The sequence below is a fragment of the Lutra lutra genome, chromosome 17 (genome assembly GCF_902655055.1).
Source record: "Lutra lutra chromosome 17, mLutLut1.2, whole genome shotgun sequence".
Classification (NCBI taxonomy): Eukaryota; Metazoa; Chordata; class Mammalia; order Carnivora; family Mustelidae; genus Lutra; species Lutra lutra.
The window spans coordinates 43,825,809-43,850,061 of NC_062294.1; the positions used below are offsets into that span (position 1 = coordinate 43,825,809).

General features: G+C 39.4%; 1 protein-coding gene across 10 annotated transcripts; it reads left to right on the forward strand.

Moving 5' to 3' along the window:
- Nucleotides 1-103: 103 nt before the first annotated feature.
- Nucleotides 104-22,247, forward strand: ZNF146 (zinc finger protein 146). 10 transcript variants are annotated; one of them, XM_047709618.1, is made up of 4 exons: nucleotides 330-416; nucleotides 887-961; nucleotides 9,677-9,909; nucleotides 19,176-22,247. In XM_047709618.1, exon 4 carries the CDS (start codon nucleotides 19,955-19,957, stop codon nucleotides 20,831-20,833), a length of 879 nt encoding a protein of 292 aa, XP_047565574.1. In that variant the 5' UTR covers nucleotides 330-416; nucleotides 887-961; nucleotides 9,677-9,909; nucleotides 19,176-19,954; the 3' UTR covers nucleotides 20,834-22,247. The 10 variants fall into 10 exon arrangements, with proteins under 10 accessions (XP_047565577.1, XP_047565573.1, XP_047565578.1 ...); XM_047709621.1 differs by lacking the exons at nucleotides 330-416; nucleotides 887-961 and adding an exon at nucleotides 104-241 and having other exon boundaries at nucleotides 9,817-9,909; XM_047709617.1 differs by lacking the exons at nucleotides 330-416; nucleotides 887-961 and adding an exon at nucleotides 107-241.
- The last annotated feature ends 2,006 nt before the right edge of the window (nucleotides 22,248-24,253 follow it).

Genomic DNA, 24,253 nt, shown 5'->3' on the forward strand with positions numbered 1-24,253 from the left:
CGGCGGAGCCTGAGTTTGGCCGTTTGACACTGCGCCCGGGGGAGCTTCAAAGACGGAGTCCCTGCTCCAGACTTCCCACCAGGCTTCAGCTGATTTTCTTCTAAAGCAAGACGACTCACCCTTAGAGCCCCATAATTACTGGACGAGGCAGCCAAGTTCGTGTGGGACAGAGTGCTGACCAGCAAAGCCTAAAGGGAAATGTAGTTCAAGGCCGGAAAAGCGGCGTTGCTGTAGACAGAAGGTAATCAAATACCAGGCTAGGCCTGGCCACGGTGACCGTGAGGGCCGCGTCGCGGAGACTTCTGGGAGTGTTCGCTCGCCCTCGGAGTGCGCAGGCGCAGCGCGCCGAGTGGACATTTTGGTCTTTGTCCGCGGGTCAGTCCGGCCCCTGGGTCCACGTGGCGCGAAAGTAGGAGGTGGGATGTGGGCGTCTTGGGCCGGTCGGGTCGGGGAGGTTGAAGGGGAGGATTCTGGATCTGTTGGGGCGCGGCGCGGGGATGAGGAGTGGGTTTAAGAGCTTCTGGCCTACGTGCGGGGTGGGGGTGGGGGTTTCTGAGGAGGGTTCGAGCGTGTGTGACCCTGAGTTTGCCCGCAAGTTTGGATGTTGGGATTATTGAGTGAGAAACTGTGAGTGCAGGATTGTGTATGGCTGCATCTGAGAGGGAGATGTAGGAGACTACTAGTGAGGTAATAATTTGCGAGCCGCACTTCCCTTGTCGAAAGTGCTGATAATAACGGTGCCATCTCCGTGGAGTGTTTTTTATTTGATTCTTTGAAGGGGGGAAAAAGCTTGATGATAAATGATTTAAAAGTGAATTTTTATATAAAATGCATTTACTTTTAATTGAAGTAGAATACAGATCACCGTTGTTTCTTCTTTTTTAAGCAAGCAAGACTATTTCGAAGGCACTTTTTGTTGGTGGAAGAGCTTCAGACGATCTCAGATCTTCTAATCTGAAGGGTATTTTAATAGGGCTGCTGTTAAATCCTAGATTAAATATCGACGTTGCACTTTGAGCAACAGCGTCATATAGCACAGGAAGCCCGGGATTAGAGTCAAGGGTTTGGAGTTCTAGATTAGGCATAGTAATCTTCATTCTTTGAAGAAAATTTAGTTGTCGCAATGTTTATTTACTAGTCTGACCTAGATTCTAGGTGTCTGACTCCTAAGTGAATCGAGGTGTTCCCAAGTTGAATGGATTTTGTGAAGTAACAAAGACCGTTAACTCTTGTCTGCAAAAATGGTTTTTCTAAGGAATCCCTACAGTCATCCCTAACAGAATTTTTAAAAATAAGAGTTAAGTGGGTACCAATTTAATACTTACAAATCAACAGTCTTCAAATAGACAACAGCCAGTTAGAAGACATAGTAGAAAACTGTTTACAATAGCAATAAAAATGAGAAATAAGCAGTATGCAAAACTATTAGAAAAGAACTCTAAAAAGTGTTGAGAAGGCGTAACAGGAGATATTATCAAATAGATACACCGTGTTTTTCAATAGGGAGACGTCAGAAAGCGTGTGCAGATTTAAGTAAATTTATTAATTCAGTGTGATCCTAATAAAAGCATCTACAGTTTTTTGGGGGGGGGATTAGATAAGCTGATTATGGATTTCATATGGAAAAATAAGCTAGAATAGCGGTAAAACCTCTGAAAAAGAAAAGCAGTTGGATGTGGGGAAGTGGGAGCCCGGCGCTAATGTTCTTTTGTTTTTCGTTTATTTGAATTTCAATTCCAGTATAGTTAACATACACTGTTATGTGTTTCAAGTATACAGTATAGTGATTTAACAGTTCTATATATTATTCAGTGCTCATCAAGACAAGTGTACTCTTAATCCCTTTCAGTTGTTTCACCCTTCCCCCTACCCACCCACTTCCCCTCTGGTAACCATCTGTTTGTTCCCTATAGTTAAGAGTCTGTTTTTTTGGTTTGTCTTTTTTTTTTTTTTTCCTTTGTTCGTTTCTTAGATTCCACACGAGTGAAATCATATGCTATTTGTCTTTCTCTGACTGACTTATTTCGCTTAGCATTATACTCTCTAGATCGATCCATCTAGTGGTAACATTTTAAAATATAAATCTCTAGAAATTAAAATTGTATTGGTGTTAGCACGAAGCAGGCCAATGAAGGGAAATTTGGCAGCGTCTCTAATTAAAATGTATTTTCTTTTTGACATGGCTATTTCACATCTGGAAATAATCCTACAAATGTACCCGCATATGTATGAAATGATACAGGTGTGAGGTTGCTCATTGCAGCAGTGTTTAGCATAGGTAAAGATTAGCCATCACTAGGAGATTTATTGGATAAAATTAGGTCCATTTATACAACAGAGTAATATACAAGTGTACAAAAGAACGAGGAAGAAGCTTTCTGTATATTGACACTGAAATAACTCTAAAATGTATCGTGCAGTGAAAAAAAACAAGACGCCAAATGTATGGTATGCTTCATTTGAAGTAAGAAGGGGCAGAAATAATAAATGTATTTGTTTCCATTAGAAAACTCAAAAGATAGGCAAGAAACTAATGGAAGTGGCTATCTCTGTTTGGGGTTGTTGTACTGAGATAGGTAGGGCATAGACAAATAGCTTCCTTTTTTTTTTTTTCCCCCTTTCTTTTTTTTTTCTTAAAGATTATTCGAGAGAGAGAGAGAGAGAGAGAGAGTGAGTGAGCACAAGTCGGGGTTGGGGGCAGAGAGAGAGGCAGAAGCAACAGGGAGCTTGACTGAGGACCCTGGGATCATGACCTGAGACACCCAGTGCCCTGGCAAATAACTTTTTATGCTGGTTTTCTAAGTATATGAATTTAGTATTTAAAAGTTAAGGTTTTTTTTTTTTCTTTTTTTGTTTTTTGTGGGGTTTTGTTTTGGTTTTTGGTTTTGGTGGTTTTTTTTTTTAAGATTTTTTAAGATTTTTATTTATTTATTTGACAGAGATCACAAACAGGCAGAGAGGCAGGCAGAGAGAGAAGGAGGGGAAGCAGGCTCCCTGCTGAGCAGAGAGTCTGATGCAGGGCTCTATCCCAGGACCCTGGGATCATGACCTGAGCTGAAGGCAGAGGCTTTAACCCACTGAGCCGCCCAGGTGCCCCTTTGTTTTTGTTTTTTGTTTTTTTTTAAGATTTTTGTTTATTTATTTGACAGACAGAGATCACAAGCAGGCAGAGAGGCAGGCAGAGAGAGAGGAGGAAGCAGGCTCCCCGCTGAGCAGAGAGCCCGACTCGGGGCTCGATCCCAGGACCCTGAGATCATGACCCGAGCAGAAGGCAGCGGCTTAACCCACTGAGCCACCCAGGCGCCCCTGTTTTTGTTTTTTAAGGGGATATGGGCCATGGAGCCAGACTGCTGTTAATTCCTTCCTCCGCCACTTTGTACCTTGATGTACTTAAGCCTATACCTGTTTCTCATTTACTGATATAGAGAAAATAATAGTATCTAATTCACAGGGTGGTTGGTTGTGTAGATGAATGATTTTTAAGTTCTAAAGAATAGTGCCTGGTATGTAGTAAGTACTCGATAAATAGCAGTATTATTACCTGCAGAATAATAGTTCCTTAAGAAATAATAGTACAGCCATTTGTACTATTTCTGGTAGAAATTTCTGAAAGATTCAGATATATAGATATAATGTTCTTTTTAATTTCCATTTTAAACTTTTTTTTGACATTTCCTTTTATAACTGGAATGAGGAAGTTAGATTTCTGTGTTTAAGTTAGATTCATCTTTAGAAACACATCATTATCTTTTTCATGAGAATGTTCTTTGATTTATGTGATGGTTACTTTCTCAGGGTTGTAATTCGGAATCTCTGATGATGTTTTTTAAAAATCCCAGTTATGACTTTTGGCCAGAGTACATCAGAGATGATCTTCAAATGGCATAACTCAGGAGAAACTTATGATTTGACTGGTCCATCATTAGTGATTATATTTTTCCCTTCTCGACCAGTTGGCTACACAGTTCTTCCAGCTCCACTTATTAAATGAAGTCTGTATGATTTACTTTGGTACCATATGAATGTTCATTCCCCATTGATATAATGGATGGTTTCAACACTTATAAATAATCCTTGGCTATATCAGTTTCTTTAAGGGTTGGAAAGTAATGATTTCCTAGTTTTTAAAATTCCTCAGGGCGCCTGGGTTGGCTCAGTCTTTAAGCGGCTGCTTTGGCTCAGGTCCTCATCCCAGTGTTCTGGGATGGAGTCCTGTGTCAGGCTTCCTGCTTAGCAGAAAGCCTGCTTCTCCCTGTTCCACTCCCCTTCCTTGTGTTCCTTCTCAGTGTGTGTCTCTCTCTCAAATAAATATATACATTTTTTTTTTTTAAGATTTTATTTTATTTATTTGACAGAGAGATCACAAGCAGGCAGAGAGGCAGGCAGAGAGAGGAGGAAGCAGGCTCCCTGCTGAGCAGAGAGCCCGATGCGGGGCTCGATCCCAGGACTCTGAGATCATGACCTGAGCCAAAGGCAGCAGCTTAACCCACTGAGCCACCCAGGCGCCCCAATATATACAATCTTTAAAAAAATTCCCTTTACATTTATTTGATTGCGAACCTCAAATTTTTCTGACTTGTAAGCATCATTATTTGTTTTTTAAGTTTACTATTTTGAAATTCCATTTTGATCAAATAATAAATTCTCACATGTATTTGGTCTATTTCTGGAGTTTATAGTCTCATCCATCTTCTGGTCTGCATTCATATACCAGTATTTATCTTTTTATCTTTTTATTGTTGAAGCTTTACAATTTTGGTGTTGCTAGTCTGTTACTGGTTCTTTCTTTATTTTTCCTTCTTTATTTTTTTTTTTTAAGATTTTATTTATTTGTGAGAGAGTGTGTGCACACCTGCATGCTTGGCGGCGGGGCGGGGTGTGTGGAATCTCAAGCAGACTCCCCGCTGAGTGCGGAGCCAGTCTCAGGACCCTGAGATCATGACCTGAGCCAAAATCAAGAGTCAGACACACAACTGACTGAGCCACCCAGGCACCCCCTTGCTTATTTATTTTTCTGTGTAAACTTTAGAGTTAACTTGTCTAGTTCTAGGGGGGAAAAAGCTTATTTTTATTGATATTGCACTAAATTTATATAATAACTTAGAAAGGGACATTAGATCTTTATGATGTTAAATATTGTCCATGCATGATACATATTTTATATGTTCCAATTTCCTTTTGGGTCTTCTGGAGTGTTTAAATTTTTTTTTTCATTCAGGTTTTGGACCTTCTTACTAAATTTATTTCTAGGTACTTTATCTTTTCTATTGCTGTTGTAAATGGAGTCATTGTTGTGGCATATGAGAAAGTCATTGATTTCTATAAATTAGTTTTATTTCCAGCTTAATTTACTGGATTATTTTTTTACATTTATATAATACTTTAGATAGTGGGCATCCTTATTTTTATTAGAATGTGATAAAAGCTCCTCCAGTGTTTTTGCATTGGATAAGATGTTGGCTTCTGTGGTCAGATATATGATTACCTATATATATGTTACCCATGCTGCCTGCAACTCTGGGGATGTGAGTAGAAACCAAAAGTGTAGGGCTGAGGCTGCTGCTATGGTTCAGATGAAAAAAACAACCAGGAAAGATCACATTAATCAAGGAAACCAAAAATCCCCCCAAACTCTAATACTGTAGTCTTTTAAAAAAAAAAAAATCAGGCAGAACAAAATAAGATATCTAGTAAGATATCCATTCTTTTTTTTTTTTTTTTTAAAGATTTTATTTCTAAGTAATCTCTACACCCAGCATGGGGCCTGAACTCACAACCTCGAAATCAAGAGTCACATGCTCTATCACATGCTCTACCGACTGAGCTAGCCAGGCACCCCAAAATGTCCATTCTTACTTTGTTTTCTTTTCATTCCCTCCTTTTTTTTTTTTTATTTTAATTTTAAATTTTTTTTTAAGATTTTATTTATTTATTTGACAGAGAGAGATCACAAGTAGACAGAGAGGCAGGCAGAGAGAGAGAGAGAGAAGCAGGCTCCCTGCTGAGCAGAGAGCCCGATGCGGGACTCGATCCCAGGACCCTGAGATCATGACCTGAGCCGAAGGCAGCGGCTTAACCCACCTAGCCACCCAGGCGCCCCTCATTCCCTCTTTTTTTTTTTTTTTTTTTTTTGTCAGAGAGAGAGGGAGAGAGAGCAAGCACAGGCAGACAGAATGGCAGGCAGAGGCAGAGAGAGAAGCAGGCTCCCCGCCAAGCAAGGAGCCCAATGTGGGACTCGATCCCAGGACGCTGGGATCATGACCTGAGCCGAAGGCAGCTGCTTAACCAACTGAGCCACCCAGGCATCCCTCATTCCCTCTTTTTGAGTGACCTTTACTTCACTCAGTTTCTTTATCATTGTATTTTTTTTTTATTAACTTTTTTTGTAATTTCAAGTTTTTGTTTAAATTCCAGTTAGTTAACATAAAATGTAATATTAGCTTCAGAAATAGAATTTAGTGATTCATCACTTACCTGTAACACCCAGTGCTCATCACAACAAATGACCTCCTTAATGTCCATCACCCATTTAACCCATTCTCTCACCTACCTCCCCTCCGGCAACCCTCAGTTTATTCTCTATAGTAAAGGGTCTGTTTTATCATTGTGTTCTTTATATAGCTTGCTTCTTAAAGTTCTAAAAATTTCATTTTGTTTTCATTTTCTTTCTTCCTTTGTGGCAGTACTTTTCCTGTGAGTTTGCTCAGCTGTTTGAAAATTGTGCTGTTTGCTTTCACTGTTTTTCTTGTAGTATCTTTGTATGGACACAGACAAATTATTTTGTTTACTCATGTTTGTATGAGAGAGTTTTTGAGACCATTATCAGGAAAAAGGAAACAGTAGCATTCTGTGCTTCAGAGCTCCTACACCTCTTTTTAGTGTTTAAAGCAAAGGAGTTCTTCACCTCCTTTGGCTCATTGACTATAACCTGGTTGACTTCTAAATCTGCATCTCCCGGTTTCCCATAATTCTTCTCAGTACTTGCCTTCCAGACTGATACATTCACTTTTAGAAGTTGCTAAATCTGGGGACGTTGCTAAATCTGGGGACACCGTACTCCCAAGTACTTTTTAAGCATACTTCTGGTTTCTCTGCAGTCCTTTTCTGTTTAATCTAGGTCTTGCTTTTATTAGTTCCTTTTAGGGTGAGGCCTACTCATTCAGTAAAGAAATATTAGCTGCAGAAATCTGAGCTTTTTAAGTTCTTGGAATCCCTCAAAGCATTCCCAGTTCTTCTAGGCTTTTTTGCAACTTCCTGTTTAGGCCTCTTGTTTGGGTCTGCCTTTGGTACATGGAGTTTGGGAGGGCTTTTTTGGTCCCTAGTTTTGTCGTTCATTTTAGACTCAGTTGCAGCAGTTCACACTCAGCTGTCATTCTGAGAGTGAATATTTGCTAATTATTTCTGAGATCTGTTATTTCAAAGACTGCTCACAGTTATGTAATCTTTCTTGCTGTGCATACCATACTGTTGTGGTTCCTGCACTGGATCTGCTATTTTGGGTGTTTGGGGCTACACTTAATATAATTTAGAGTGAACATATTCTTTCTACTAGTTTTATGAAAAATAATAGTGTGTATTGGCCGCCCACCACCCCCATTATTCTTTTTTTTTTTTTTTTTAAGATTTTATTTATTTATTTGTCAGAGACGGAGAGAGAGTGAGCGAGCACAGGCAGGCAGAGAGGCAGGCAGAGGCAGAGGGAGAAGCAGGCTCCCCGCCGAGCAAGGAGCCCGATGTGGGACTCGATCCCAGGACGCTGGGATCATGACCTGAGCTGAAGGCAGCTGCTTAACCAACTGAGCCACCCAGGTGTCCCTATTCTTGATATTTTGTATAGTTTTCAGAAGAAGTACTTGAAAGATACAAAACTAAGCAGCCACCATGCTCCTTTGAAACCTTTCCTTGCCTCTTTAACTGTTGGGTGTTCCTAGGATTCTGTCCTTGACTATCTTCTTCACATCTCTAAGCAGTCATAGTCACATTCCACCTATGTCTTCAGCAGCACTGATATTCTCACAGCTGGTAAATTCCTGTATCCTTCCTGGGCTTTCTAGGCCTGTTCTGAGCACATTATGTCTGTGTGCAGTTGCCTAATGAATATACCTGCCTGCATGTTGCTCAGAAACCTGACACTCTGGATATCAAACTTGAATAGAATGTCAAACTTGATCTCCTTTCCCCTGCTGATTGTCTTCAGGAAACTAACCCTCTCCTATTTCTCTCTAGGTACATTACTGTTTGTTTGTTTATTAAAAGATTTTATTTATTTATTTGATAGAAACACAGCGAGAGAGGAACAGAAGAAGGGGGAGTGGGAGAGGGAGAAGCAGGCTTCCCACAGAGCAGGCAGCCTGATGCAGGGCTCCTGGGATCGTGACCTGAGCCGAAGGCAGACACTTAACGACTGAGCCATCCAGGTGCCCCTACATTACTGTTAAAATTACGTTCTAAGCCCTCCATCTCTGCCATACCCCAGCACAAAAATTGGTAACCAAGCTTCTTCAACATACATAGTATGTTAGTATGATAGTGTATGATATGTATGATAATGTGTATGTGTATAGCAGTAACTCAGGTTTTTAGGATTTTGCTTTTTTTTTATATGATTTCGACTTTATAGAAAAGTTGGATTAGTTTAGAAAGTCCCATATATCCTTTACCCAAATTTACCATTTATGTTTTGTTTTTTTGCTTTGTTTTTCCTACTTTCTTTGTCCAGATATTTTTGTGTATAATTTTTTTTGAGCCATTTGAGACTAAGTTGCATACGTGCTTCCTTTATAAGTACTTGAGCGCGGATTTTCTAAGAACAAGTACTTTGTTTTTCATAACCATGGTATGGTAAACAAAAACTAAGCCCTTAAAATCTTTTAAAAAAATTTTAACATCAACACATTGCTATTATTTTTTTTTTTTTTTAAGATTTTATTTATTTATTTGACAGAGAGAGATCACAAGCAGGCAGAGAGGCAGGCAGAGAGAGAGGAGGAAGCAGGCTCCCTGCCGAGCAGAGAGCCTGATGTGGGGCTCGATCCCAGGACCCTGAGATCATGACCTGAGCCGAAGGCAGCGGCTTAACCCACTGAGCCACCCAGGCGCCCCAACACATTGCTATTATTTAACATAAAATCCATATTCAAATTTTGTCAGTTCCAATAATGTCCTTAAAAATGTTTTTTGAGTGAATGAATGAATGAATGTATATTTACAGGACATTTCTGATACATAGTTTTAACCAGATTATAATACAAAGTAAATGTTAGGACTCTGGGGAAACTTTTTGCAGCTTTATTCCTGAATACTGTAAGAACAATTTCCTATGCATTGTATTCTGGTGACTTAGTTCTGATAGGCATCTACTGCTATTGTCATGATGTGAGTATTAAAATCATCCAGGAATAATAGCCATGGTTAAAATCCAGTCAGGAACCTATGTATAAATGTGGTGGTACAGAACAGTAGCAACCAGTCATAGAAGGTATGAACAGCTTTCTTGTGTAAGTAAAATTCTGAGAACTAATTCTCTCTCTCTTTTTTTTTTACCCCATTTCTGGAAATGTAAATGGTTTAATGAGTATGGCTTTGAAATTCAAGTTTCAGGTAGTCCTCGTTCCTTATTATAATTGTGTGTGCATTAATCTCTAAGGCAAAGGTCATTACTTCCTTCTTTTTACAGGGCCACTTCCTTGTAATCCTGGAAACTGCACCTTCCTCATCATTGAGAAGGCCTGGAGGCCCCTGGGCTCAGCCTTAGTTCTAGGATGGTACTTTGGCCCCCAGCATTAACATTCTAGTGCTGTGTCATTTCCCCAAAAGCAGGTTATAAACTGACCAAACTGTATGTGATCCTGTGTTGGAATAAGAAGACACTGGATGGTGGAGAACCAAGTGGAAAGGAAATTTGTTCAGGTGAGTGAATGGCAAGGTAGGTCACCGTTGGTCAGGCAGCATTGACACCTTTGAAATACTCGGATATTTTCTTACAGGCCCTAGACTTGGGAGTATTTACTTGTTATGAATTCTTTAGATGGCTGCCTTACATTTACAGTCATCATTTTTGCTGCTTCAGTACTGCATTATTTAATCAGACTTTTTAGATGCCCCTCTTAACTCTGTTCTGGATGTCAGGACTTCACACTTTATTTCTATTACTGCTGTGTGATTTTTCTCTCATCATACCTCCCAATTTGTATAGACTTTTTTCCTCATGCATTGTCTTTTATAAGTCTTAAGTGTTGAGGTGCCTGGGTGACTCAGTCCTTAGGCATCTGCCTTCGTCTCAGGTCAAAACCCAGGGTCTTGGAATCAAGCCCAGCATCCGGCTCCTTGCTCTGCGGGAAGCCTGCTTCTCCCTTTCCCCTGTTTGTGTTCCCTCTCTCACTCTCTGTCAAATAAATCAAATCTTTTTTTAAAAAAAATCTTGGGCGCCTGGGTGGCTCAGTGGATTAAGCCTCTGCCTTGGGCTCAGGTCATGATCTCAGGGTCTTGGGATAGAGCCCCGCATCGGGCTCTCTGCTCAGCAGGGAGCCTGCTTCCCCCTCTATCTGCCTGCCTCTCTGCCTACTTGTGATCTGGCTCTGTCAAATAAATAAATAAATCTTTTTAAATAAATGAAAAATTTTTAAAAATTTAAAAAATGTCTTTTTTGGGGTGCCTGGGTGACTCAGTGGGTTAAAGCCTCTGCCTTCGGCTCAGGTCATGATGCCAGGGTGCTGGGATCAAGCCCCACAGCAGGCTCTCTGCTCGGTGGGAAGCCTGCTTCCCCATCTCTCTCTGCCTGCCTCTCTGCCTATTTGTGATATCTCTCTGTCAAATAAATAAACAAAATCTTTAAAAAAAAAAAAGTATATATAGTCTGACGTTTAGGTTCCTTTTTATTACTTGCTACCTTATTTTCATTCTTTCAGTGGTTAAATGCCTCTGAATTATGTTTTACATCTAATCATGCTTCATGTTGTCTGCTTATCCCACCTTCTCCCCCATTACACATCAACAAATTCCTGCCTTCCTTTCTTTTCCACCTACGTATATATCTCTTTCAGAAGTTGTTGCCTTAGAAATCAGTTCTGCCCTTTTCTGCTGTATGTGCATATAAATGTTAGAGTCTGTTTTTGGCTTTTACTTTTTACTTTTTTATTTTCTTAAAAGCTTTTTATTTATGTATTTTCCAGAGAGAGAGAGAGCACAAGTAGGTAGAGTGGCAGGCAGAGGCAGAGAGAGAAGCAGGCTCCCCGCTGAGCAAGGCCAGGACCCTGAGACCATGATCTGAGCTGAAGGCAGTGCTTAACTTAACTGAAGCCACCCAGGCGTCCCTGTATTTGTTTTTTAGTATACTAACATGAGCTTGTAACATTTTTGAACATCAAGGTGTACACTGAGAAAGTCTCTTACCACTTATCTTCAGTCCTATAGATTTTTTTCAAAGATGCAGTCATTTTTAAGAGTTTCACATGTAGCCTTCTTGAGGTAGCCTATAAATAAAGCAGCATATCTGTGCTGTAAATACGACTATATATGTATGTAAGCCCTCACTTTTCCTTTTCATATAAATGATAGTATGTATTCTGTCGTGTCTGTAGTTGTTTTTGTTTGTTTTTTGGAAGAGACTCTTACCAACACATTTTATTTAACCTGTCTCCTATTTATGGACATTTTAGGTTGTCTGCAGGTGTATGCTTTTGAATACACAAGTGTATATATACTTGTTTACATTGCTTAGCAGAGATAAAATAGGTAACAGCTATATAGTAATTCATCCTAAGTGGAAATGCTGAGTCAAAGTTAAATTTATTTATAGATTTGACAGAAATAAGCTTAAGTAAACCAACTTTCATTTCTATCAATGTAGTATATTCATAGAGTTGATAAGTATTTTTTGAATGATATTAGGTACCATTTCAGTTATTAAGGAGATGTCATTGATCAAAATTTTCAAAAATTCCTCCCTCCTGAGGAAGACAACGCTGTGAGTAAATAAGTAAAAATATATATTCTATCAGATGGTGGTAGTGCTCTGGAGAAAAAACAAGGAAAAGCAACATAGAGAAGGCTAGTTGGCGGTTATAATCTTAAATCAGTTGATCAGGGAAAGGTCTCACTAAAAGGATGACTTTTTTAAAAAAGGAGCTTTAGCATGTGCAAGTGAGGCATGTTATATTTGATGGAAGAACATTCATCCAGAAGGAACAAAAAGTGTTGAAAGCCCTGAGGCTGGAACTTGCTGTTTTAGAAATATTGACCAGGGCAAAGTAGGCTTACGCACATTGAGCAAAAAGGAAAAAGAATAGGTGTGGTTAGGTAACAGGCCCCGTCTTTATTCTGAGTGATTTGGGAGACCATCAAAGGGTTTGGTGTTAGAGCAGTGATAAGGTTAGAATTATATTTTGGCTGGTGTATAGAATATAAGGTATATGGGGACAAGGCTAGGAGATTAATCAGCCTATTGCAGTAATCTACGTAAGAAAATGATAGTATTGCTAGTGGTGAGTCAGATTTTTAAGATACATATATATATATTTTAAAGATTTTATTTATTTGAGAGAGAAAGCAAGAGAGCGATCATGAACAGGAAGAAGCAGGGAGCCTGATGCAGGGCTCCATCTCAGGACCCCGGGATCATGACCTGAGTTGGAGGCAGACCCTGAGTCACCCAGATTCTTCAGATATTTTCAAGAAACAGCTGGCAGGATTGGCTGATATATGTTTTTTTTTTATTGATGTATTTTTTTAGGTTGTATTTTTTTATAAGAGGAAGAGGAATCACAGTTCCAGGGTTTTAACTAGAAGAGAATGAGTTTAACATTTCCTGAGATAGGAAGACTTCAGGAAATTTGAGAGATAGATCAAGAGGTACATTTTGGAGTTATTGATAGTGACGTTTGCTAATCATTTTAGTGCATATTCATATAGGAAGTTAGATACACAAGTCAGGAATTTAGGGAGAAAGTTGTGATCCTCTGTTTGCTGTACTTATAAGCAGCTTTATTCACTGATGGTGTCTCTGTATTTCCTTGCTCAGTCCTACTTTTCCTACCATTTAGGGATGCTGGTGGGTCCACCAAGTCTTCTGTATCCCAGTGATTCTGTTGTTAAAAACCAGGAGGTGATGATTTGTCCCTTGAGGCTATGCCTTATGTTTTTGGAGAGCATTGTGCCTGAGAACCCTTCCTAAAAACAGCAACAATGGCTGATGCCTGCTAACAATCCTCATAAGACATTAAGATTATAGCTACTTCCTGCTCTTCTCAACAATGCAGTGCCCCCCCTTTTTCCCCTGTTTTTCTTTATCTTTCACCGATGTGAAAAGTGGGCAGAGATGTTCTTATTTTAACTTTTTAGAAGAAAGGATCTATTTATGTCTTGTGAGTCACCCCTGTAGGAATTCTCTCTTCTGTTTGATTGGTGCTTTGATGACCTGAGATGCTGCTTTATCTTGCTAAGTGTTTTCTTATCTTTTGCTTTTATTTTTTTCCCCCTTTTTCCTCTTACTGGAGGTGGCTTCTAGAACACTGCATTGTGCCTTTCCTCCTTTTCTTTAGAAATTAAATCCCAGAGAGGACTCTTTTTTTTTTTATAAGATTTTTTTTTTTTTTTAAGATTTATTTATTTATTTGAGAGAGAGACAGAGAGAGCATGAGCTAGGAGAAGGTCAGAGAGAGAAGCAGACTCCCCGTGGAGCTGGGAGCCCGATGTGGGACTCGATCCCGGGACTCCAGGATCATGACCTGAGCTGGAGGCAGTCGTCCAACCAACTGAGCCACCCAGGCGTCCCAGGACTCATTTTTTTAAAAGATTTTATTTATTTGAGAGAGTATGCCGGTGCACAGGCGTGCAAGTGGAGAGGATCAGAGGGAGTGAAAGAGTCTGAAGCAGACTCCGTGCTCAGTGCGGAGTCCGGTGTGGGGCTGGATCTTATAACCGGTGTGCTTGTGACCAGAGCTGAAAGAAACCAAGAGCTGGATACTTAACTGAGTCACCCAGGCGCCCTGACACTCATTTATTCTGAAGTTAGAAGTAACTCTTTAGTATCAATTTTTATTTTTCCAGTCTGTCTTGCCCACCTTAATTTTACCTATTTATAGGATAAACAACTGTCTGACTTGTTTCTTTCTTTTTTTTTTAATAATATTTTTTATTTTTTTTTTTAATTTTATTTTTTATAAACATATATTTTTATCCCCAGGGGTACAGGTCTGCGAATCGCCAGGTTTACACACTTAACAGCACTCACCATAGCACATACCCTCCCCAATATCCATAACCCCACCCCCCCTCTCCCAATCCCCCTCCCCCTATCAACCCTCTGTTTTGTGAGAGTAAGAGTCACTTATGGTTTGTCTCCCTCCCAATCCCATCTTGTTTCATTTATTCTTCTTAACCACTGAAGTCATTAATATAATAACTCAAATTGAAGGGATGCCTGTGGCTCAGCAGGGTGGGGTCTGCCTTCAGCTCAAGTCATGATCGTACCGCATCAGGCTCCCTGCTTGTTGGGGAGTCTGCTTCTACCTCTCCCTTTGCCGAATGCTTTCCCCTGCTTTTGCTCTTGGTCTCTCTTTTTCTTTCTGGCAAATAAATCTTTTTAAAAAAAAAATAAATAAATAACCTTTAAGACATCTTTTTGAGATAACTATTACCCCTTTTTTTTTCTCTCTCTTAAAGATTTTATTTATTTATTTGGCAGGCAGAGATCACAAGTAGGTAGAGAGGAGAGAGGGGAGGAGGAAGCAGGCTCCCTGCTGAGCAGAGAGCCCGATGCGGGACTCAATCCCAGGACCCTGGGATCATGACCTGAGACGAAGGCAGAGGCTTTAACCCACTGACCTACCCAGGCGCCCCAACTATTACCCTTTCATTTACAATAGACGTATATGTGTAGATGTATAGAATTTTATTTATTACTATGCTATTTTTTCTTTCATGGAATTTATATTTGTCATACTTTTGTTTTGGTTTTCTGTATTTAGCATAAACTCCCTTGGATACCTTAGAATAGTTAAAAGCCCTCTAAATACTAGTTTCCACATGGTCAAATGCATTGGGAAATTTTTTCCATTTTTTTCCCATGAAGATTTACCTGTAGAATTTTGGTTCTTCTGTTCCAGTCAGAACTGGCTGTACTCTGACCTGATAGTTAGCTCTGATCTTGTAGTTTTTCATCAACATTATCAAAGACTTTTTCATTTGTTTTCCCTATGTTATATTCTATCTTTCTTGCATTCTGTATCACCTTCTCTGTCTACTCATTTGGTGGAGCTCATGTAGTAGCATCCTGAGAGGAAAAGTGCATTGAAAAAAAAATTTTTTTAACATTTACATATCTCAAGAATGCCTTTGTCTCATTAGATTGGTAGGCTAAGCTTAGAATTTTCCCTCAGAATTTTGTCTTTTAGCTTCCTGTGTTTCTGTTGAGAAATTTGGTGCCATTCTGATTCCTGTTCTTTGGGTGATACATACCTGTGTGTAGTTGGGTGATGTATATATGTGTGTATATACATATATAGTAGGGTTTTTTTTTTAATGGCCTCTTTATTTTTTTCTTTTGAAATGTCACAGTGACACATGTAGGTATGCATCTTTTATTCATCGTGCAAGGTACTGCGTGTGCCCTTTAAGTCTAGAGATTCATGACTTACAGGAGAGCAAGCTTTTTTGTTTGTTTGTTTTTCTTTGAGTATCTCCTCTAATCAGTGTTTTCCTTTTGTTTTCTGGAACTTCACTCAGCTAATATGTTACCTTGCTTTATGCTCTGAATTTGTCTTTTAAAAAAATTGAGGTCTAATTCACCTACAATATTATATAAGTTTCAGATGTACAATATTATAATTTTTTCCTAAGATTTTATTAAAAAAAGATTTTATTTAAATTCAAGCTAGTTAACATATGGTATGTTACTAATTTCAGGGGTAGAATTTAATGATTCATCAGTTGCAAATATCACCCAGTTCTGATTACATCAGGTGCCCTCCTTAATGCCCATTGCCCAGTTACCCCATCCCCCCTCACACACTGCAGCATAATTTGTGGTTGTGTATATTATGAAATGATCACAATAACTCTAGTTAGCGTCTGTCAACACACATGGTTAAAGAACTTTTTTTTTCTTCCAGTGAGAACATTTAAGGAACTACTCTCTCAGCAACTTCTAAGTATGCAATACGTATTACTAACTGTAGTTCCCATGCTGTACATTACATCCCCATGACTTATTTTAAACCTGGAAGTTGTACCTTTGATCCCTTGCACCCATTTTGCCCACACCCCAAACCCACCTCTCTCTACCATCAGTGTGTTCTCTATGAGCTTGGTTTGTTGTTTAAGATTCCACATATAAGTGAGATTATACATTATTTGTCTTTCTCTGACTTCTTTCACTTTCTGTAATACCCTCAAGTTCCATCCATGTCGCAAATGGTAGTATTTCTTTCTTTTTTATGGCTGAGTGATATTACGTTGTGTGTATGCACCATATTTTCTCTATTCATCTGTTGATGCACATTTAGATTGTTTCCATAGTGCTGCACTGAACATGGGGACACATATATCTCCCTGCCGAGCAGGGAGCCTGATGTGGGGCTCCATCCCAGGACCCTGGGATCATGACCCTGAACCAAAGGCAGACACTTAACTGACTGAGCCACGTAGGTGCCCCTTTAAGTAATCTCTACACCCAACATAGGGTTCAAACTTGCAACCCCGAGATCAGGAGTCTCATACTTCACCAGCTGTACCAGCTAGGTGCCCCTGAATTTGGCTTCTTAAAGCTCCTTCTGGGGAATAACTTGTCACTTGCACTTACATTTCATTGGCCAAACAGTAGCTGGCCATGCCTGAGTTTGCTAGGGTGAAATACTGTAATCCTTCTATAGTAAGATGACCCTTTTATTAATGATTGAGAATACAGTCTAACTTCCTACTCCCCATCTTAAATTAATTTCAAAGGAACTTTTTGTTTTTTCCTTACAGAACCATATTTTTGTTTCACTCATAAAATATCATCTGTCTGATTGGTTTTAGGTTTTGTTGCTGTTTACTGTTCCTTACCTATATGCTAAAGAGTTTCTTATTTTCTCTTTCTCTTTTTTTTTTTTTTGAGATTTTATTTATATATTTGACCGAGATCAAAAGTAGGCAGAGAGGCAGGCAGAGAGAGAGGGGGAAGCAGGCTCCCCGCTGAGCAGAGAGCCCAATGCAGGGCTCGATCCCAGGACCCTGGGATCATGACCTGAGCCGAAGGCAGAGGATCAGTTAACCCACTGAGTCACCCAGGTGCCCCTTGTTTTTTCTTCTTCTTTCTAATTACTAGGGGTTCCTCAAATGTGTGTGAATTATTGGCTGCAATTCTGTTTAAAACTGATTCACTGAAAGGTGATCATAAGCTCTTTCATGCCTGGTTGCTTCTAGTCATCTAGTAGGTTTCTGTGAGTCAGAAGTAAAATGCCATGGGATAGGGTGCCTGGGTGGCACAGTTGATTACATGTCTGATTCTTGGTTTTGGCTCAGGTCATAATCTCAGGGTCATGACATCAAGCCCCCTGTCAGACTCTGTGCTCAGCAGGGTGTCTGCTTGAGATTATTCTCCCTCTTCCTGGGCTCCTCCTACTCATTCTCTCTCTCTCTCTCTCTCAAATAAATCTTTTTTAAAAATGCTATAGGGTGCCTGACTGTCTCAGTTGGTGGGCGTGTGACTTTTGATCTTGGGGTTGTGAGTTCAAGCCCCACATTGGGTGTAGAAATTATTTAAAAATAAAATCTTAAAAAAAAATGCCTTATGGTCCAGGGTCTCCACAGAAATATTATACCACTTTACTCACACAAACCCTGGCGTGTCTAGGTCCTTTGTTTTGGCCGAAAAAAATGAGTACAGGTGACAGATACCATCTTGGAGAGGTATCCTACTGAGGTTTTTCATGGGCTTTTCAGGTACTTCAGAGAAGGAGCCTTTTATACTCTGCTCACAGCTCACAGGTATATATACCTGATGGCCAGCCCTTTTTTGGCATGAGCTACAGACTGTCCTGGAGGTCTCACCATGTTATGTACAGATTTAATCCCATTGATTGCAGTGTAGCACTCTCCCTTGTCATCTCTTATTGGATATCCCTGAGCCTGGAGATTTCTCTGATTAAATTTCTGCCAAGAATGATTTCTATTTCATCAAACGCGTGGTCCTCCTACTGGGAGGGTAGTGCTCCAGCCGCACCTATATCTTTTTTTCAGCTACCATCCTTTATTATTTCTTTTGAGGTACTTGATTACCTCCGTTTCCTTAGTCTTTCTGATATTTCGTGGCATAAATTGGTTTGGCATTGGCTTCTTCTTCTGCAGGATCTTTACATACTTAAACTTCCTCAGCTATGCCGTGTTGAAAATCTTTTGTGTGCTCTTATGTTATCAGGAAATTTGTTAATGTCTGTGTGTATTGATATCTCCAGTTATATCCATTTTTTCTTGTGAGCTTGTGACTTGTACCATCTTCCCTTTTCTTGTCTTTTTATTTATTTATTTATTTATTTATTAAGATTTTTTTATTTATTTATTTGACAGACAGAGATCACAAGTAGGCAGAGAGGCAGGCAGAGAGAGAGGAAGGGAAGCAGGCTCCCTGCTGAGCAGAGAGCCCGATGCGGGGCTCGATCCCAGGACCCTGGGATCATGACCTGAGCCGAAGGCAGCAGCTTTAACCCACTGAGCCACCCAGGCGCCCCTTTCTTGTCTTTTTAATTGGGGTTTTGGAAGGAAGCAGTTGTTGGTTAATTCCTTTCCTTTTTTTAGACATCCTTTTCTTAGACTTTCTCAATTCTGTGTCCTCTTTTTATCCTACTTGTCAATTCCTCATTGTCTGTTACATTCAATTTGCCGAACTAAGAAATGGGAATCCTTAAGTTCTGTGTGCCTATGATTGTTAATTATCTGTGCAGATACCCTCCACAAAAGTTTCCTTCTCAGAAGTTATTTGTTGACATTGGTCATGAGGATTTTTTCATGCTGTGAGGTGGGCTTCCATAGTTCATCCCAATAGCACAATCCAAAATTTTATTACCAGTAATGGGAAAATTCATAAATAATGATAACATAAAGCTAACATTATCAAGGCTTACCATTTATCAGCCACAGTACTAAGCACTTTTATACATTACCTCCTTTAAATGATGATTCTTTGTACTCCATTTTAGAAGAAGCCTGAGAAGATGATGATCAGATAGAGAGGCAACAAGACGTGGGAAGCAAGTTGCGTCCATCTCCAGGAAAGACTGAGGAAAAAAAAGCAGTGAATATAAGAAAATTGGAAAAATACTTCCTCTGATCTCAGACATTATATCTTTTAATGGCAACATCTTTTTCAATTTTACTAGAAAGAGTTTGAAATACTGTTTAGCTTATAATCACGAGGGGTGTTGTGTAGGAAAGAATCATTAGTCTAATTTAGTTCGGAAATCCTGCCACAACTTATTCATTAGGTAATAACCCCCTTTAAGTGTAAATCAGTGTGGAAATGCCTTCGGTTAAAACAGTTTGAACCCCATCTGAAAACAGCATTTATACTGGAGAGAAACCCTATGAATTTACTGAATGTGGGAAAACTTTCACTCACGTGCCACACCTCATTAAACATAGAAGTCAGGCTAGAGAGAAACCCTGTTTCTGAGGAGCCTTTAGCTAGATGACAGATTCATTGAGCAGAAGAAAATTTTTACTGGAGAAAAACCAGTGAATATAACAAAACCTCATTGAGCATTAGAAAATTTATATTTGGAGAGAAAGCTTATAATATACTGTGTATGATAGAGATTTCTCTTGAATTTTATTCCTTACTTTACATTTGAAAGGTCATACACACAGGCCCTTCAAATGTAAGAAATGTGGAAATACCTTCAAGCAAAAGTAAATTCTCATTCATCAAAAAATTCATACTGGAGAGAAACCTTGTGAATGTGGGAAAGCTTCCATTCAGATGTCACACCTCAGTCAGCAGAGAATTTGTAGTGGGGGAAACCCCTTTGCCTGTAAAGTATGTGGGAAAGTCTTCAGCCACAAATCAAATCTCACCGAACATGAACATTTTCATAATAGAGAGAAACCTTTTGAATGTAATGAATGTGGAAAAGCCTTTAGCCAAAAGCAGTATGTCATTAAACATCAGAATACCCATACTGGAGAAAAGCTTTTTGAATGTAATGAATGTGGAAAATCCTTCAGCCAGAAGGAAAACCTCCTTACCCATCAGAAAATTCACACTGGAGAGAAACCTTTTGAGTGTAAGGATTGTGGGAAAGCTTTCATTCAGAAGTCAAACCTCATCAGACACCAGAGAACTCACACGGGAGAGAAGCCTTTTGTATGTAAGGAGTGTGGAAAAACCTTCAGTGGGAAGTCTAACCTTACTGAGCATGAGAAAATTCATATTGGAGAGAAACCCTTTAAATGTAGTGAATGTGGAACAGCTTTTGGCCAGAAGAAGTACCTCATAAAACATCAAAACATTCACACTGGAGAGAAACCCTATGAATGTAATGAATGTGGAAAAGCCTTCTCTCAACGAACGTCACTTATTGTGCATGTGAGGATTCATTCAGGTGATAAACCTTATGAATGCAATGTATGTGGAAAAGCCTTCTCTCAAAGTTCATCTCTTACTGTGCATGTGAGAAGCCATACAGGTGAGAAACCCTATGGTTGTAATGAATGTGGGAAAGCTTTCTCTCAGTTCTCAACCCTTGCTCTGCATTTGAGAATACACACAGGTAAGAAGCCTTATCAATGTAGTGAATGTGGGAAAGCTTTTAGCCAGAAGTCACACCACATTAGACATCAGAAAATTCATACTCATTAAAAACCCTGTAGATATCTTAAAGATTGGAAAACGTTCATCGAGAATTTAAGCCTCTATAGCACATCAGAAGTAATCGTGCTGAAGGAAAGCATCACAAAGGAGGAAAACAAAAGTGAAAAAGTTACTGGACACCAGGGAATTTATACTGAAGAGAAAGACATTTGTATGATAAAAATCCTGCACCCACCAAAAAGCTGATGGTGCAGGTAATGCTGAAACTTTAGATGCATTTCCACTAAAATTGGGAATGGTAAACATGCTTCTATTGCTGTCTGCGTAGATCTGGAGATTTTCACCAATGTAATAAAAAAAATAAGTTGTTAAGTATTGGAAAAGAAGAGACTTCTGTATTGATTTAGCAGAATGGAAGAGATTCTGGAAACACCTATGCATTTATTAGAATTTAGAATATGATAGAAATGGCAGTAGGAGGTAAGAAGATACTGAGACTGTATAAACAATGATTTGGAGGTCATCTGTTCTTCAAGGAAAAAACAAACCATGAACTATACACGGAGGTAAGATCCAAGAGGTTAAAAACAGGAGTATTAAAAAAAGCTATATACTGAAATGGTTATGACCTTGGGAGTAGGGAAACATTCCTTATAACAAGTTCAAGAATACCTAGGAATTCTGAGTTTGTATGCTTCAAAATATATAACAGTCTATTTACTGTGGCATGATTTATAGTAGCCATAAGTTGGAAACAACTTAAGTACCCATTGGGAACAAAATGGGAAATGCTTATGATGAAATACTGTATATCTGTAAAATTTAACAAGTGAGATCGACATGTATTACAGAGATCTCAAAAATTATGTTGAAGGGGGAAATGAAGTTGCAGAATAACACATATATTACAATGACATTTTTGTAAATTTTAATTAAAACTTTTCTCACAAAATTCAGTACTATGTATTGGTAATGGATACTTATATGTATGTATGTTTTAAAATGTTTTTGAAATGGATTGGAAGATACAGACCAAACTCTTGATAGTGGTTGCTTGTGAAGAGTGGAGAAGGAAAAGGGGATGAGTGTGGGAGGGATGGGATGGGGACTGTTTAAAGGGGACTTCAATTTTATATATAAACATCCATTTCTCTTTAAAACTAAACAGACTGCAAGTAAATATATCAAAATACTGGATAATTCTGGATTGTGGTATATGGATATCTTGTCTTATTTTTTGTACTTTTCTGTATTTTTAAATTTTCTCAAAATAAGAATGGGGGTGAGGATGGGAACACTGTATCTATAGAAATCATGTTCTAATGGATTCATTCCCAATCAAGTACTAAACTTTTTATAGAAAATATTTCTAAAATTTTATCAATGATGAGTGGATGGACTTGCTCTCTATGTAATATGAAATTATCTATTTTATTAAAATTAAAAATGACAGCATAATCCACATTTGTTTTATTTTTACATGTTATGGTGTCTACTATATGGTCTGTCTTTACACTTTTTTTTGTTTTAAGATTTTATTATTTGACAGGAAGAGACAGGGAGAGCAGGAACACAAGCAAGTAGAGTGGGAGAGGGAAAGCAGACCCCTCCCACCCTCTGCCAGGGCAGGGAGCCTGATGTGGGCCTTGATTCCAGGACCCTGGGATCATGACCTGGGCTGAAGGCAGGTGCTTAACCATCTGAGCCACCCAGGCGCCCCTGTCTTTACACTTTTTTTTTTTTTTTTTAAAGATTTTATTTATTCATTTGACAGAAGTCACAAGTAGGCAGAGAGGCAGGCAGAGAAAGAGAGAGAGAGGAGAAAGCAGGCTCCCCGTGGAGCAGAGAGCCTGACTCGAGGCTCAATCCCAGGACCCTGGGATCATGACCTGAGCCAAAGGCAGAGGCTTTAACCCACTGAGCCACCCAGGCGCCCCTGTCTTTACACTTAACATTACTTTGCAACATACCCTTTGAGCTTAGAAATTTTTAAGAATTTTTAGTTAAATAAGGGGCACCTGGGTGGCTCAGTGGGTTAAAGCCTCTGCCTTCGGCTCAGGTCATGATCCCCGGGTCCTGGGATCAAGCCCCGTGTCAGGCTCTCTGCTAGTCTGCTTCCCTTCCTCTCTCTGCCTGCCTCTCTGCCTACTTGTGATCTCTGTCTGTCCAATAAATAATAAAATCTTAAAAAAAATTTTTTTTTAATTAAAAAAAAAATAAAAAAAATTTTTAGTTAAATAAGAGTGCATGCACATACTTCATATAATTTGTCTTTTTCAGATAGACTTATTTTGGAATATCAGGCTTCCTGTCCTATACATTTTTTTTTTTTTTTAAGATTTTATTTATTTGACAGAGATCACAAGTGGGCAGAGAGGCAAGCAGAGAGAGAGAGAGGAGGAAGCAGGCTCCCCGCAGAGCAGAGAGCCCAATGTGGGACTCAATCCCAGGACCCTGAGATCATGACCCAAGCCGAAGGCAGAGGCTTAACCACTGAGCCACCCAGGTGCCCCTGTCCTATACATTTTCATGACAACAGCTTAAGTTTTGGGGGCACCTGGGTAGTAAAGTTGGTTAAGCTTCCAACCGCGATCTCAGCTCAGGTCTTCCCCGCCTTAAAATTTATTTATTTATTTTAAGGAGGGGAGGGGGGCAAAGGGAAAGAATCTTCAAGCAGACTCTCCTCTGAGTGTAGAGCCCATTCAGGGCTTCATCCCAGAACTCTGAGGTGACCTGAGCTGAAATGATCCAGATGCTGAACTGACTGAGCCACCCAGGTACCCCAAATCTTAGTCCTTTCTAATATGAAGTCCCCCATCTTCTTTTTAAAAGATGTTATATATTAATCTACTCGGGAATTGCACCACATGTTTGTATACCATTTTAAAATTGCCTCCATTTTATCACCTGCAATTAGGAAAATTATATAAAGATTTTAGTCATAGAACATTTTCCTAAAGTATTTTTTCCACCTTGATCTATCTTGCTTCCCTTAGCTCTTCTCTTAACTCTGCTCCTATGTTTGTGCAGCTTTGGAGTCAATGGAGTAATTCAGGCCTGACCCTAAGACAAACAGGGGAATGCCTTATGTGTTCACTGGCCATGGCATAGGACTCCTCCCCCACAGCAAGACTGGTTGTATTAACCCATAGAGAAAATTGAATCTGAAGTTCAGAATTGTCATATTACTCAGCATGTCAGGAGGTGGGTGATCTGAACCCCCTAAATGCGTCTGTCTGACTTCATTCTAATTGATAAGTGACTTGACTGGTGGATACCTGAATCATTAGCCAAGATTTGTAAGATAAATCTTGGTTAATCCCAGATTGCCTGGATACATAGTGCTACCTTCTGTAATACCCAGACCATGTAAGAGCCACAAAACCTCCTTTATTTACCCCAAGCACAACGAAACCTTTAAAATAGCCTAATTTTCAGTCAACGTTAAATCTACCGTTTAAGGTATTT

Bases quoted from the DNA above. Each gene is read 5' to 3' on its own strand.
- ZNF146 (XM_047709621.1), top strand. From the start codon at position 19,955: ATGTCACACCTCAGTCAGCAGAGAATTTGTAGTGGGGGAAACCCCTTT.